At 38.7% G+C, this 16,814-nt stretch overlaps 1 protein-coding gene across 3 annotated transcripts in view; it reads left to right on the forward strand.

Moving 5' to 3' along the window:
- The window catches only part of EPHA6 (EPH receptor A6), a 519,018-nt gene that overhangs the window by 498,693 nt on the left and 3,511 nt on the right, over nt 1-16,814 (forward strand). For all 3 annotated transcript variants that reach the window (XM_062597081.1, XM_062597066.1, XM_062597058.1), the window contains 3 exons: nt 2,564-2,713; nt 11,513-11,706; nt 14,127-14,276. In XM_062597081.1, the coding sequence (XP_062453065.1) occupies nt 2,564-2,713; nt 11,513-11,706; nt 14,127-14,276 (494 nt within the window). The remainder of the gene's footprint in view (nt 1-2,563; nt 2,714-11,512; nt 11,707-14,126; nt 14,277-16,814) is intronic.

The raw sequence follows: 16,814 nt of genomic DNA on the forward strand, positions 1-16,814 counted from the left end.
CAATAAACAATTTGAAAGTTTTACAATAATGCAGTCATTTAAACATCGATTTTTTTCACATCATCTTCTGAGATCTGTGATCAGGAAAGAAAATATGGAATTCTTCGTTTGTATCTTCCCTCAAATGCTGGTGTGGTAGTCCAGAAAAGTGTCTTAAGTGGACATAAAGCAAAAGGGAGCAAGAAGGATTCCTTGGTAAGACTAGATTCGGATAGTACTGGAACAAGACTGTCATCTCCTGTGTAATTTCTCAGCCAGGATTGATATCCTATTGATGAGCAAGAGCTTTAAGGGTTTTTTAGGGCAGTGCCTCTAGTGAAATGGATTAGTATGAATGTTGTTTACCTTATTAAAAATGCATGTGTCCTGGTTCAAAAAAGGAATTAGATGCCTACCACCACCCTGACTTAGGCCAAGAAAATATCACTTGTCTCAAAAAATCTGCAGAAGCCAGGGATCTAAGTATGGAATTGCCTAAGTTTGGCAATGTTTAAAAATAAAGGACTAAAGCTGACTCAGTAAAAGGATAAGGCACCTAACTCTGTGGTATAGGGAGATATTTCTGCTCAATCCCCATTCACTACCATGGACTATACTCTGCAGTAAGACACTGTAACTATGTTCTCAGAGAACACAACTTTCTGGTCTGACAACCCAGTGTGCAGAGCATTCATTTGAGGCACAGAATGTTTAAATCTTCCACTGCCTAAGAAATCTGAGACATGCAAATCTCATCAAAACACCCTTGCAATTAGACGGAGAGATCAAATGCCAAATGCTCTTACCTAATTTATATAAAATGTTTAACTATTCCCTGGAGAAGGGATAAGAAGTTAAGCTTCTCTTTCCTTGAAGAATGCTCTATCATAAGGTTCTAGGGCTACGTACTCTCCTTTCTCATCCTGCTTCCCTATTCTCATACCCGAATGCATTTGTAATCTGTAAGTGGAATAGTTTTATCGGGAATGGATTAAGAGCACCACAGCATGCAACAGTGAGTGATTAGGGCATTCTCAGAGATGGTAGTAGATGTGAGATAAAGTATCCCTTACATGCCAGGTGAGTGATCTGATCTCCAGGTTACTGGATTAAAAAAAGTAGAGGAGCTCGGGTAAAAATAGAAAATAAGATATTACCTTTACCTTACTCCCATCAAAATCAGCAGATGGCTTGACATTGACTTCAACTGCAACTTTGTGAAGCCAAAACTGAGCAGGCAAAGGCTTTAAAAAAGCAACTTACCAGAAGGTAACATCATACAAAGGACACCTTGGCTACTATCGTTTGTGAACGATATAAATATTAACCATCTACATTTTTCATCGTAAGATTGCACTCAGTGAAACTTTATTCTGAGAAGTTCGCTTCTAGGCACATCACCCCACAGAGCTTGGCTTTTGAACACTTTTGGGTAGATTTTGAGTCAATTTTGTGTCAGCTCCGAACAACTTGCAGACAAATTGTTTTTTATATATATTCAAATAAATTAGCAGAAATTTGCCTATTTATTTTTGACTGTGGCTTCTCTTCAATTGCCAAGCTGATGTTCTAGTTCATTTCTTTGTTTCTATCAGAAATATAACCCTAATGCTGAACAGAATCTATTACCGTTCAGTGAAAGCAACTACTGTTGGTCTGCTCAGCTCTGCTGACTGTCTCCTTCTACCATCTAGTGGCACCTTAATCACACTGCTCTCTCTCCAAACAACTTATTTAAAGAGTAAAATTCTACAGATAGTGATAATGAATATATACTTTAGAAATGAAAAATGCATCTGGAGAAGAAATACTTTATTTTTTTATTTATTATTATAAAAGGAAGAATAATTTTTGTGTGCAGACTCTTATGGGAGAATAGGACAGATTCAATGGCATAAATCAGTAACATCAGAAAAAAGTTCTACATGCTGTGATCTTGCTAAAGGGTAAATCAGATTTGTGGACTGCATTCTTACAAATTCTCCTGTGGTAGTACTTGGATTTTAGTTTGAAAGCTGCAGAATTAAACGATTCAGGAAATGCCTATTAAAAGCGTGCTCAGTTTGCAATATACCTAGATATATAAAAGGTGAAAAAAAGATTTAGAGAGATTATCAAAAGTAAAGAATAATATAAAAGCTATATTTTCCTTTCTGCCTATATAATTTTATTAAGTCTGTGAGTGTTTTGTTTTGCAACAAATGTTTCTATTTCATTAGAGTATAAGAAGTAAAATGTCAGTGTATTAGAAATTTCATATTTGGAATGTTTTCAATTAAAAGGTATATTCTGACTAATTATATGACTGAAGGAATATGAATCATCTAAAACGTGTTCTGTTCTCTGAACTGAGATTTTTGTTTGCAAGGAGTACTGGTTGCGATGAATTAGGCTACAGAAGGAATCAAATTTCTGTCAGATTCTGAATCATGTATGTATCTTCCTTTCCAGTTATAATCAATTGACAAGGCAAATCGACAGAAAGCAGACCGCAGAATCTCAGCATCTAGGATATTTTTTTTCTTTTAAACATGTACAGTTTTGTATTCTAGTCATATTGATAAGTTGTCAACGTATTTTCTAGGGTGGAAAAATCCCCATAAGGTGGACTGCTCCTGAAGCGATAGCTTACAGGAAGTTCTCTTCAGCAAGTGATGCCTGGAGCTATGGGATTGTGATGTGGGAAGTGATGTCCTATGGTGAAAGACCATACTGGGAGATGTCCAACCAGGATGTAAGTACTACACAGAAGTAATCTATCTGTTTGTTGAAATATTCCTTAAAAATGATTATCATCCCCTATCCTGCTTTGCCTTCTTGCTAACTTTCTAGATTGGGATCTCAACTTACTTAAATCAGCAGAACTATCAGCTTTGATGGAACAGTTACTTTATGCAAACTGGGGACTTGGCCCTGTATAACTGAAACCTTGACTAGCTTCCTCCTAAGGATTAAAGACATTATAAAGAGTCACAGCCAACTTACCAGATTCTGATGCTGGATATATGTGACTTTCATCCAAGTCACTGGAATCTCCATCAGATATGCAATTTGATTCAGTTCTCAGTTAAGCCATAAACGAAAACTTGAGGGAACATAGGAACTATCTGGTGATAAATTTGGCCCATTATCTCCATTACAGTTTGACAGAATCCTTCAATGGGCAAACAATGATGAATTTGAAAGGAGTAAGGGTTAAGCTGCCATGAGAAATGTATTTGTAAATTCTTCTTTCTAAAAATTAAATGTGTTCTGCTTTCTTAAAAAAAAACTACCTATGGGCTTAACTACAGTGCAGGACAATATAAGCTCATAACGTTATATGTTATTTTCTACTGTCATTTCTTTGCAAAAGTTTCAGTCAAATAGATCTTCCTGTTTAAAACACACATCTGCTTCTAGTGTAATAGAAGGCTTGTCCTAGAAAATGCAGCACTTGAAAGGAGGAGTGCTTTTTTTTTCCAATTTAAATTTCCACTAATTCTGTTATTCAGTGGGCCCCCAGCACAGCTTAAACTGGCATACTCAGTCTTCACACCAACAGTCAGTCTCCATGTCAAAATGCAGGACACCAGCCAGCCCATCTTAACCTCTTTCACATAGTTGCGTAAAACACCTCTGCATTGGTTCTGAAGAGCTGACATGACTTTTCCCAGATGGCTGTTTTTATATCATTGCTAAGTTATTCAGCTGTTCAAATCTGGTTGCTTGTTAAGGCTGATCAGTCATTTGGAGATAAGGATCTGAGAGATTTTCATTAAAGAAGTAATTTCAGAGTGCTCCAACATATCTCCTCCTACTCTTTGGAATAAGACTGCCTCTGTACTTCATTTTCCCCTGACAATACCTCCCATCTCCATCCCCTCTCCACCAGCTGTGCTCCCTAAGTAACATTGAGTAGGATACAGTACATGCTGTGTCTGGTTTTGAGCTACACTTCTATTGATGGACCAGTCAGTGGTTGCTGGTTGGCCATCTCAAGAGAACAAGTAACTACTGAGCTGAGGCAGAGGCTTTTCCTCAGTGGAGAAATTAATTTGGTACTATCTGAACTGGAAACACATCATTGATCTGTTGTGAGATAAGCATGTATGCATGGTAGCCTCAGTTCTGTGTTTTACCGATAGCAATCTGTTGGCATTTGGGATGCCCTAGGGTAACTAAGATTGCCACATGGGGCTGACACAGCACCTGCAGGAGCCCGTTTGGAGCATTAGCTGAAAGCCAGGCAGGATACCTTACAGAATCTAAGATTAGACACCTGTACTTAGACAACTGAATTCAGTCCATTTTGTCCCTGGGGCACAATGTGCAATCACCAGTGTATAGATTTTTCAAACGTCTCTATTTCACACAGCCAAGTATATCACCAAACAACTTGCCTAGCTGCTGATTTTCACATAACTTGTTTAATTTGATTGAAGTGGGCCAATGGGTTCAAAGTTATTAGAGGAAGATGAACAGATAGACTCAAACCAGCAAGATGAGTACCCCAGCTATTTCCTTGCCTGAACTGAGAGCCACTTGTCAGCTTCTGAAACACCGTAGCTTACAAACAGTGTTTTAAGACAATCGTCATTTTTTCCTTAAAATACGACATGCTTAGATGTATTGTTTTAGGAGCTGATTGCTGAGGCATTTGGACATCACTGCTGCATACATAGCCTTGCAGTAGCAGAGGGTGCTCTTCTTGAGCTCACCTTCCCTTCAGCCAGGCTAAGGCATCCATGGCAATAGCAGCCTATTCATCATGTCTACACTAACTACTCTGCACTGCAAGGAATGCAGTTTGTATCAAGTTGTATTTCTTGCCTCAGACTACCTGCCTTCCCAAACTAGTAGGTGCAATGGTTGGTTGGACTGTGAGCCTTCTTTTAGGGGAGATTCAGGAGAGCACGAAACTGGGAAAAAGGCAGTAGCGCCTCAACGGTAATAAGTAAAATGTACATGTGCAGCTCTACAAAGGAGGATTACTGGGCTGCTCCCCTTCCTTTCCGCCCCAGTCAGCGCTAGGCCTAGTTTTAGTTAGAGATAAGCAAAGCCCAAGAAGCCAGAGGTGCCTCTGAAGAAAGTTTCCCAGGCCATATTGCCTGGTTTCTGTATAGTGCCTGGCTGCCCTAGTGCCAGTGCTTCCAGCTGCAGTGGCACCTCTCTGTAACTCAGCCTCTGCCCCTCATTTTGCCACTCTGCTTGTCTAGCCCCAGGTGATGGGCAGCTAGTCATGACTGCAGCTTGAGGAGGTGCAGGGAAGAGGAGTTGCCTGCTGCATCATTGTGTATTCCTCACTGCCACGTAATCTTGCACTAGAACATGGAGGCAGATTTCAGTGTCTGCTGCTGTTGTGAGTGATTTCAGCTGGTGCTGCAGTCACTCTTTCGGAGGAACTCAGCTGCTGTTGTATCTTTTGCTTTTCCTGTCATCGTAAAACTTCTCTTCACACCAACTCCACTACCTAGCCCAGCTCTTGACTGCTTCATTGCTACTGCCACTAACCAGGAATGGGAGGAGAGAGAGGTGGAGGGAGAGACTTTCTGTGAAGTCTGTGCAGCTCCACTATTCACTCCTGGGGGAGAGGTTTGAATGGCCTGTAGGACCCTTAGAAAGACTGCAAGTCGCCAGGTCAGAGTAATGGACGTCACAGAACTGCAGTCTGTCTGTCTTTTCCTTTGGCTGAAGCAGGCTTCAACCTCCCCTTTTCCCCTCTGTCACAACCTAGGATGTATTTGGTTAAGACCATGTCAGCGGTAAGAATTTATAAAGCACCCTCCCAGACTGGGCATATTAAATATTCTGTTACAGCATAAGGATAAAACCATTTAATTATTCCTACGTCCAAAATAGAAGTATCTTTTAACACAGAAGAATGGTGCAGGCCCTATGGATGCTGCTTATGCAAATGATGCTGACTCCTGAGCTCTTTCCTTGCCATTCCCTGGTGCACAGCACAAAGAGCTCCTCTTCCCCGGAGCCCTACCCACAGGCTTTCAGTTCTAAAATGTTAACAGTGAGTATCTGTGACCTTCTGAATACATTTAGTGACTCGAAATGGCATTGGGAAATTTCAAGTTATTAGACACATTGTAAATCTTACTTAGCTGCATATTCTGACAGATGTTTTAGTACAATAAATTAATGTGAATTAACATGAGCTTATTTTGCAGAAATAATAGTTCCTTCCCAAAGGTAAGTGATACTGTATATATATCAGGGTTAGGAAAGGAGAAGGGCATGCACTGAACAGATTCATAAGAGACATACTATGCAAACTATTGAAGTCTTGTATATGTACAGTCATAAGTTCTACTGTAGCAAAAGAACTGCCAACATTAACATTACAAGACTTCAGTTTCTGGGATTTGTGTTCTAATGGTAGTAAAACTCTGCTTTAGTTAGCAACAACATACTTATTTAATTGGGTGGATTTTTTATAGAGTACTAAAAGTTTTCCAGATATGAACTCCACAGGTCTTAAATACTTTTTCACATTTCATCTTACACATTACTTTTCTAATTAAACAACTTTTGGAAATTAGTTCATTAATAGACAATGGCTAAGTAAGTGATGTTTGAGATGAGCCACAGCTGCCAGTTAAAAGTTCATTTATTTTATTTATAACATACAAGCAAATAATCTACCTATTTCCACCCAAAGGAAGGAAATGGTAAGAGAAGTCAGGTTCGGGGCTGTCTGATGCTGTGCCTGTTTGCTGTATGAACATATCTTCAGTCAGATGAACCGTAGGGCTGAACTGACTCTGCAGAGGGTCTCTTTTCTCACTGCTCTCAGAAGCCACGGAGATCGTATTACTGGGAACGAGCCCAGGTAGCAGAGATTCAGAGCCAGTGTGAAGAGAAGTGTTAAACTGATAACCTGCCCAAATAAAAACAGTCTGATTTTCAGAGACAACTGTTCATACCCATCAGATCAATACAGCACCTTTGCAACTTGGTGTCCTCTATTTCTATTCCTAAACAGGGATTTGGAAGCTGAACTTTAGGCAACTGAGTTTGAAAATGTCTCCCATAAATTTTTTAGCACTGTGAACAGTATAATGTACAGTCTGAAAATGTTACCAACTTTGAGGAATGTTCTTGTTTAAGTAAATAACCATTTTATTATTGTGATAAGTCACTTCAGACCTGTGTTAGTGCTGATTAATGTACTTCTTAGATGTGTGGCAGGCACCAGAGGTGTCCATTAATTAGGGCTGCTGCGCAGTCTGTCATGTCTTATTGCTTAATTAATAAACATTAGCTAAGATATTGAACTTTCCAAGGAAACTACTGTGCTGATGAACAGATTGTGCTAAGAGCCTGGCTTGCTAATGCTCATGTGAGGAAAGGAAGATTTATATGTAGTGCATTTGGTTTGTCGAACAGCTGTGAGTGAAGTCTCCTGGGACACCTGTTAGAGGCCATTGTATAAATTACTGCATGTTGCCGAACTACAGTATTCCAAAAAGAGGGAATATTTAATGGATTGTAATCAATATGCAGGAAAACTACTGTAGCCAACAGAATGAAAGTCCTTAGACTTGTGACAGTTTCTTGTAATAGTAATAATCACTTTCCCCCATACATTTCTTTCAAACCAAAGGAATCAAAACACTTGGCAGGCACTTGGGGTTGGCGCTGTACCATGGGGCATGAGCAGCTGTCTCCCCATCCTGGTAGATTTTTCAGATGTCAGCAGGACACAGGGACAGTGTCCCTCTGGACTTTCTTCTGGCTCAGTCTTATTAAAATATCTGTCAGTTAACTTCCAAAAGCAAAGTCTATATTACTCTTGATAATGAAGCTATCAGAAAGATTACAGCTTAAATTTCAAATACCATTTTTGCCAATTTCAAATGATTTCAAAACTAAGGAATGCATAAATGTGATATGGAAGATCATGAAACATTTTTCAGAATTTTTTTATATCATAGTTACTGTTTAATATTAACTCTGTCTTCAACCTTTACAGCTATGACTAATATCAAATAAAAATGCCAGTATGTATTTAACAAGCTCCAGCAGTTAATTTCATGTGTGTACAAAATATATTAAAAGAATGCTCCTTTTAATAAACATAAAGCCTAAGCACTAAAAAATATAGGATTAGTTTTGTTACCTTTAAAAGTACTCCTTTTCCCTTATAGTTTATATTTATACCTGACAAAAAGGTTTACTTAGGAAAATTCACTCTACTCACTTTACTCGCCTTAACGCAGACCCACAAGATCTTCTGGTGAGTTTTAAACATACCCATCACTGAAAAAAAAGCTACAGTCTTCTTCTCGGAGTTTGATTGCAGCACAAAATCTTTTAATTTTCAGTCCTTTTCTTATCCATCAAGAGTTTGCCACAAAAACAGAACTAGATAGCAGTATTCAGCTTTTTTGTTGGCAGACTCAGGGCTTTGTATGACAGAAACTAAGCTATAGTAGGGATTCTTTCACGTCATAATTGACAGGCTACTACTATACCAACACGGAAACACTTCTATTTGCTAGAGCTTTTGCTGTATCCTTTTGCAGATGCAAGCATTTAAACTTGTTTACTATTAATGTGGCACTTCTCCAACCTTAAACCAGCAAGAAAAAAGCATTTAAGAGGTCTTAAAATAGATAATCTTTATATATATATAATTATAATCATATATTATAAAATATGTAATATATTATATATATTATAAATATATGTAATTATATAATATACAATTATATATTACAAAAAAGTCATACTTTTCCTCTTCTTAGGTATATGGATGTCTAATTCTTGTGTTCAGCGAAAGGTGCTATGCAAGGAACTAAAGGGGAATGGAGAATAAGGAATTAAAAAGTTCTAATTCTTCCTTTGACACTTGACTCCCATTGCAGTATTAGACAACTCAAATCACATCTTCGCTCTAGTTTCTTAGAGTCTAAAAATAATAATGTTTCCCTCACAGGGATACTAATGAGGCAGTATTTGGAGTTCATTTTTAAAATGTGTTGGTATTAACGAGAAATTGTAATTATCCCAGTCACAGCTGGCATTTGTCTTTATACTGAAAAGTTTCTTTTGAATAAGAGAAGAAACAATGCAAAGATATGGTGAAACAGAGTGTGTCAGAGAAAATCTAATGCCTGGGAAAATGTAGTTGCTTTTGCTTTTTTTCCAAATAATGTATTCAGAAAAACCTCATCAGCTCACTATTGTTGTGTCAAGTGGATGGCATATGTCTAATAAAAATGGTGCAGCTTTTCCTTTGCCTTAAAAAAATGCATTTCGGAAATTCATTATTTGCAACAGGTGTCATTAACTGTTAAGACCATGATAGCTGCATTTCTGGGCTGCTAAAGACTGCGGCTTCAGTGACAAGTATCCACTATGCTGTATCCAGCTTCTGACAGTTTTGGGAACAAAATATCTGTTATGCACATGGGATTGAATGTTACCCCCTCTGAGCCTGTAACAAGAGCAATCTGAGGGCATATCCAGCAGCAGGAGGCAAGGAGTTGGAGGAAATATTTCTCTGGCAGTCTGATGATTTTTTTTCCAAGAGCAGCTATTTTGGCAGCCCAGGTTTTGGACCGCTAAAGTAAATCCCAGGGAGATAAATTAGTAGACAAAGGCAGGTGGAAGGATTATCATATTGACCTATAATTTACCCTGGGCATCACCTCCATGCGTATGTGTGCTGCCAGTCCCAGCTGTAGGTGTGCAGCCTATCCACGCTCACAGGTGCACCGAATTCAGAGACCTCTACAGCAAATTACGCTCGGTTTTGAGTAGCCTGTACTTCCTAGCGCTAATGTGGATGGGTTTGAAACTTACCCTGTATGACCCCAATTCCCTATAGTGTTGCACACACCTGTTTTTCATGTACGGTTGTTCCTGCCAGGGGACAGGAGGGCTGTGCTCTGTAGGCTCAAGTCACCTCCTTTTATGAAATTCAGACACCCAGTTGGGTGTAGTTATAAGATTTCTGTTCCTCTCCCTACCATGCCATCAAAGGGAGCTGAGGCCCTAATGCAGCTTCGTTGCCGGTATTTGCATAATGCCTGCAGCAAAAGCGTTCGGCGTTGTTACACAGAGCCGGCACCATTAAGTCACAATTCAAGAAGAGAACAGGCGTATGTTCCAGGATAATAAGACCGAATATACTGAAGCTACAGCTCGTGCTGTAAAGCATTGATTTGCTGTAAATAGGTTAATGTACCCCCTTCCAGCTGCATTAATACATCTGTGGCATGTACATTCATCTGTGTGAAAATGATAAATGTCTCCTTAGCGCACAGTGGGTATAAATGCAGTGGGTATGTTTCTTGTACATGTGCTGTATTATAGTAAATACTCTGTACAATTATTTTCGCTTTAGAAAACATTGAGCACTGTCTGGATTTTTATGTGGAAGGGATAAGGTTTTTTTTCTGAGCAACCACTTAGTGTCTTTCCATTCTTTTATATACAAGAAAGCATGACAGTGCCATTTCTATCCACATCCCCACTGCTACCACCATTTATTTCAGAATCCAGTAACCATTCCTCGCTCGTTTTTTAAATCTTACGTAGAAGCAATCCAGCTGACTTTTCATGGACCTTACCTGCTTCTGCTCCCTCCTATCATGCAGGGCTGTCTAGGGTCCTTTTCAGGCAATGTTATTTGTTACCAGTGTTACTGAAAACAAGCCTCCTTTCAACTCCCATCAAATGTAATTTTCCATACATATGATTTGTTTATGACATCAATCCATTTTTTTCCAAATCTCAACTGAAGACATGTTTTTTCCACCCTGCCAAAGCTGGCAGTTTTATTCACTGAAAGTGATAGGCAGAATAAAACTGCCAACTGGTGAATAGGGTGTGAAGTAACAACTTACTTTTTTTTTTTTTTTAAGTCATAAAAAGCCTGGACGTACCTTTTCTGAAAGAGGCTGTGCAAAGTAATGTGCTCTTCTGTTCTGCTGTGTGGGGTACATTGCCTGAACTAATCATATTCCAAAGATCAGCAGACCCAAATTATCACCAAATAAATTTGCCAGACAGTGCACTTCACATTTGCAGTGCCTCACTGTATCATGACATTGCCACATGTTATCATGATGCAAATATGAAGGTATCTCAGTATGTGGTGGCTGATAAAAAATTAGTTTGTGACTCCGTGACGCCATTCAGTACAATACCAACCTGCAGATGGATGAAAAAGATAGTGATACTTACTCTTTCTTTCTTCTCCTCCTCCTTTCTGGCTTGCTTGAAGAGGATAGCCAGAGAGCCTAAAAGAAGAGCCTGCTGTGTTTCGTATGCCAGTAAATTGCCTCACATACCCTACGCACCGTGGGGCACACTTCTGTGATTGATGCTCTTTGCTCCACCTGAGCCCAGCTGTAGAGCACACCAGTCAAATTCCTGTTACTCCCAGTTCTCCAAGTGAGGCCCCAGCAATGCATGAAGTGAGGGTATTTGTATCATTAATCATTATCAGTGGTCTGTAATTTCAGCTTTATATTGTCCTTTCTGCATTTGATTCTAATGCCCAATAATCATGTACATTGTATTTCTTCAGGTTATACTGTCTATAGAAGAAGGTTACAGGCTTCCAGCTCCCATGGGCTGCCCAGCTTCTCTTCACCAACTAATGCTTCACTGCTGGCAGAAAGAGAGGAACCACCGTCCAAAATTCAGTGATATTGTCAGCTTCTTAGACAAACTGATCCGCAATCCAAGCACCCTTCATACCCTAGTGGAGGATGTACTTGTGTAAGACTCTTTTCAGCACTTTTTGCTTGCATAGTCCATGATGGCTATCATTAGATGTATTATAGCATTATGTAGGGGTAGGAGAAATGGGTGAGGGTCTGAGCTTATGAAATTAGGGGGTTTCAAATAATTTTGCACTTTGTTTTATTGCTAGTACACTATTACAAAATGACTTTTTCATGAAGCCATGTGGGTGATATTAGGTATTTTTCATTCTTTTTGTCTGAGTTCTGTCTGTTTACTCTCTGTTGTTAATCTTTGGGAATCTCCTTGTTCAGTTTTTCAGAGCTTCTCCTATGTGTTTGTTTTCTCTCTGTAATTTTCTTCTGCATTCAGCATGCTCTTTGACAGTGCTCAAGCAGTTTCTGAATTTCTTTGGACTAATTTCCTGCAGAACGTACTTGTATCTTAGCTTGCTCAATCTGTGCCTAGCTGCAGAAGATTTATCTGGCTGCAATGGTGACCAAATGAGAGATTATACTGTTACTGTTCCACAACAAATTCTTGATGGTGTTGTCCAAAGCTTTTGAATGCAGCCACAATAGAGGCAGAGCTGGGGTGGAAGACTGTCAATTTTACAGTGACTCAAGGTCCCCCTGGATGTCAGCTGAAATCAGTGAAGCTACAGTTGGCCTCACTGTTGTTGATCAGCTGAAGTTCACCTTAAGGTAAAGGTGTTTTCACGGACACTCCCTGGGCTAATAGAAGAAAACTCAGTGCCTCTAGGCAGGGCTGGCTTTCTTGAAAACCGTAGCAGGTAAAGGGGTGCTCGATACAGGTTTGGAGACAGGCTGAGAGATTGGGCAAAACCTGAATCTGGTAGATTGCTGTGGGAAAGGTTCAAGGGAGAGGTAAACCTAGAGTTAGGGCTACAGCAAGCTGGCCACTACAATCCCATGTGACTTACGGAATTTAAACATCCCTGCACTAGAGTTAGTGGTCTCACATACATGCACATACATATACATACGTGTGTGTGTGTGTGTGTGTTATTATATATATACAATATACAAAAATGTTTTTATATGTATATATTATGTATAATAACATATATATATTTACATGTATGTATGTATGCACATATCACTTCTTACTTACACTCAAGTCATTTTATTTAGCACTAGAGTAATATGTTTATATTTACTTCTGTTTTAAAACATTAATTACAATTTAAAGATTCATGCTTGTTCTCCAAAGTTGAGCTTTTATTGAGCTCCCCTGCTTTCACAGGTTTTCTTCCTGCTTGGAAATGCTTGATGCAGATAATCTGGATGGTTATTGAGTTACTGGTATTTTGCTTTATGAGGTCAGCAGTTTTTTCTAATGGAATCATAGAATAATTCCAACTGAGAGGGACCTTGGCAGGTCTTTACCCCATGCTTCTCCTTGCAGTGTTTTTCTCTCTGTCATTTTCGTTCTGATAGAGGAATGAACGTCAGTGTGTTTATGTATTCCAAAATGTGTGGCTGCAATTTAGTATGTTGCAGTTCTAGCATGTGTTTCTTCCTACCTTCTGCACAAGCTGCAGTTGGAAAGTTTTTGGAAAGCTACTCAATTTTGGAAAGTTTTTGCTGTGTCAATTTTCATTTGAAATAAATTACATTATTTTTCTGAAGACTATTACAAAACTCTTACAAACAGTTACATGCTTTTTCTGCATTCTGTTCCTACAGTTTCTCCACATAAAATGTACAAAGTCAGTCAATGTTGTTAGGCCTCACCAGCAGGATACATAATAAAAGACTGGAAATATATACCTTCAAATTGGATTCTTTTCCATCTTTCAGTTTCAGTTGCAGTAAGATTAGAGAGAGGAACTGGAACAGAAATGTGACTAAGTTAGCTCCTTCATTTTTGTTCACTACTCTATATGTGAAAGCAAAGATATAAACCATTGTTCTTTTTGCTTTTTTAGGTTTAGTTCTGTAGCTGGTGTAATCAAAGCATTCCCATTGCATAATAGAATAAACAGCCACCTGTTTTTCTTTGTAGATAAATGTAAAAATCATCATCTTTCAGTGTATTAATATTTTTAAATTGTATCTACTGTTATCTCAGGTTAAACTTTGTTTTCTCTCTACTTTGCTGCATTATCCTGAAAGAGTAAGATCTGTAAAGGAATTTTCTGTGATACAAAAATACAAACAGAGGGATAGGTCTGTTGCTCAGGTTGTCACTGAGCTGCAGTGCTTTAAAAAATGTATTCTTTAAGAGGCAGTTTTACAGGCTAACATATGATTTATAAGTTTTAGACAGTAGGATAAAAATCAAACTTTGGAGAACTTCAGTTAAGATCTGACCTTTACAGTTCAGGCTCCTCTCTCATTCTTTCTGCCTTTTAATAAAAATAATGTCTATGAGAATAAATCAAGTGTCCTATTTTCTACTTCTTTGGTAACCTTTGCATTTGATTTCTACAGAATGCCAGATTCACCTGGTGAAATTCCAGAATATCCGTTGTTTGTCTCAGTTAGTGATTGGCTGGACTCAATAAAAATGGGTCAGTATAAAAACAACTTCATGGCAGCAGGTTTCACAACTTTGGATATGGTTTCAAGAATGAGTATTGAGTAAGTATATAATCTGTTACTCCTCTAGTGGCTAATCTGGAATTGTTTGGATGCTACAGTTATAAAATTATCATGATATATGGAACAGTGCTTTCATTTACTTTCCTACGTAAGCTAAGAAAACATACAGTTCTTACCAAAGCAGTATAGGAGAAAGCTGTAATTGAGACTCGGAACTTACAGTTTCATTCTGCGACAGTACCATGCACTACCAAGCTGGGGCACTGAGCATTCTTATATGTTTCTTGGAAAATCAGTTTTGATCTGGACCACTGAAATCAGTGGCAAAATAGTTTCTTCGTTTGTTTGAAAAGCATCAAGCTCAAATCATTCCTCACGTGGAAGCTGTTTTATACTTTGTTGCCTTTCTTCAAACTGTCTCCTGTTCCGCTCTCTCATTTTTGAAATGAAAGGACTGTGCACAGTTTTGAAGTGTCTTTCTTCAAAGTATCTCCAATTCCACTCTCATTATTGAAATGAAAATACTGCATATAGTATGTAAGGGTCTGGGCAAACTATAGATTTATATGATAGCATAATGATATTATCTATTTTGCTCCTTATTATCCTCCCGTTAATTCATGAACTCTCATTTTATTCAGGGGCTAGCTATATTAATTCCAATATCCAGCTTCTCACAGGTAATGGTCAGTTAAGATCCAGTAATTTTTATGTGAAGTTAGAATTGGTTTTGTCCCATGTGTGTCACTTTATATTTATCTACACCAAATTTCATCTGCCATTTTATGGCATAGTCACCATGTCATAGTCAATATAGTTCATAAGATCCTTCTAAAACTCTTCACAGCTATCACTTTCCCTTATCCATGAATAACTTCATCTCTCCATTCACCTGTTTTTCCAGACCATTTACAGATTTGTTGAACAGCACAGATGCCAGCATAGGTCCCTACAGATTTCCATTGATGACTCCATTGTAAGAATGGGCAATTTACTCCTAAACTCCTGTCTTTTAACCAGTTATTTATAAATGCACAGACTTTCTTACACTACAGCTCCTTACTTTCTTTACGAATCTTTGATGAAGGATCTTCTCTGAAGCCTTACAGAAATCCAAGTAGGGTACGTCAAATAGATCACCTTTATCCATATGCGTGCTGATTAGCAAACATAGCAGACGAGTAACTGTAAAACAGTAATTTTGTTTGCAGAAGCCACAGTGACTCTTCTCAAATAGATTATATTTATCCAGGTATTTGCTAATTAAATTCATTATTATAGTTTCTACTGTGCCCTGTACTGAACTCAGGCTCACAGGCCTGTAGTTCCCCAGACCTCTACTGAGAACTTTTTATTTCCTAGCACCCTATTTTCCACTCCACTATATCTCAGGCACCAAGGCACTTTAAAGCAAGAGGTTACATATCCCTGTTAATAATTCTGTTATTTCATCCTTGAGCTCCTTTAAAACTCTTGGCTAAGTATAATCTTGTTCTAGAGATGTGTTCCTTTTGGGGTTTTTTTTTTAGTTTCTCCCATAACCTCTCCTGCTGTCACTTCAATTTCAGACAGATCCTTCAAAAAGTTCACCGTAAAGATTCTAGAATGGGAGTCACCTCTTCAGCAGTGAATACCAACTCAAATAATTGCTTTAGTCTCCCTGCAGTGGCCAGTCTTTCAGTGTTCTTTCATAACCTACCATCAATAGGCTCTACAGATACTCTGGCAGGCTCCTTGTAAGTTTTAGGTGCCTTTTGCTGGTTGAGTTAGTAACCTTCCTCAAGGTTTTTTTCTTTCTTTCTTTCCTTTTTTTTTCTTTTTCCTTTTTTTTTTTTTTTTTTTTTTTTTTTGTATGCCTTTCTCTGCTTTTACAGGTAATCTGCCTAAGTTCATCATCCTTTCCTTTTTCTTCTTTTAGACACCACTTCAGCTTTTTGAAAGATTCCTTCTTTCTCTTCAGGCACGTTGGCTTCTCTTTAAGTTTTATCCGGCCTTTCTTGAAAGGTGGTATGCATTGGTCCTGCATTTCTAACACTGCCCCACCTGCAAGGGTTTATTCTCTTAGCTGCCTCTTTTAGCTTCTCTTTAACAGTCTTTTGCATAGTCCCTGCTGATCTTAAGTGTTGTGTATGATCCCTCTTATGGATGCTAAGCCTAAATACATAATAGTTGCTGCTATTCAGTGGCTCTTCATCTGCGGGATAGTCTGCAGGTATCTTGAACTGCAAATCCTGTACCATAAGGGTCACACTTGATCTTGTGGGCTCCTTAACTAGCTATATCATAAAACAATTTTGGAGGGTATCTAAACATGGCTATGTTATGTCCCAGTGCAGGGCTTGCACAATTGACAGAGCATAACTGAAATTTCCTGCCCTTGCTGCCTCTCTGATCTTTCTCAGTATATTGTAGTTGGTGATATTTAGAGAACAACTGAACTAGTGGACTGTGCTGGATGCTGAGGGCTATTGACTTTCTTCTTGACAGCGTCACGCTCTGTGGATGTGCTGCCCACACTGTGGTGCAGGGCTAGCTCAGATGAAGGTGAACTGGGAGGGAAATCTGGGTCAAGTGGGT

This window comes from Rhea pennata, chromosome 1 (assembly GCF_028389875.1).
Source record: "Rhea pennata isolate bPtePen1 chromosome 1, bPtePen1.pri, whole genome shotgun sequence".
In the NCBI taxonomy this organism is placed as follows: Eukaryota; Metazoa; Chordata; class Aves; order Rheiformes; family Rheidae; genus Rhea; species Rhea pennata.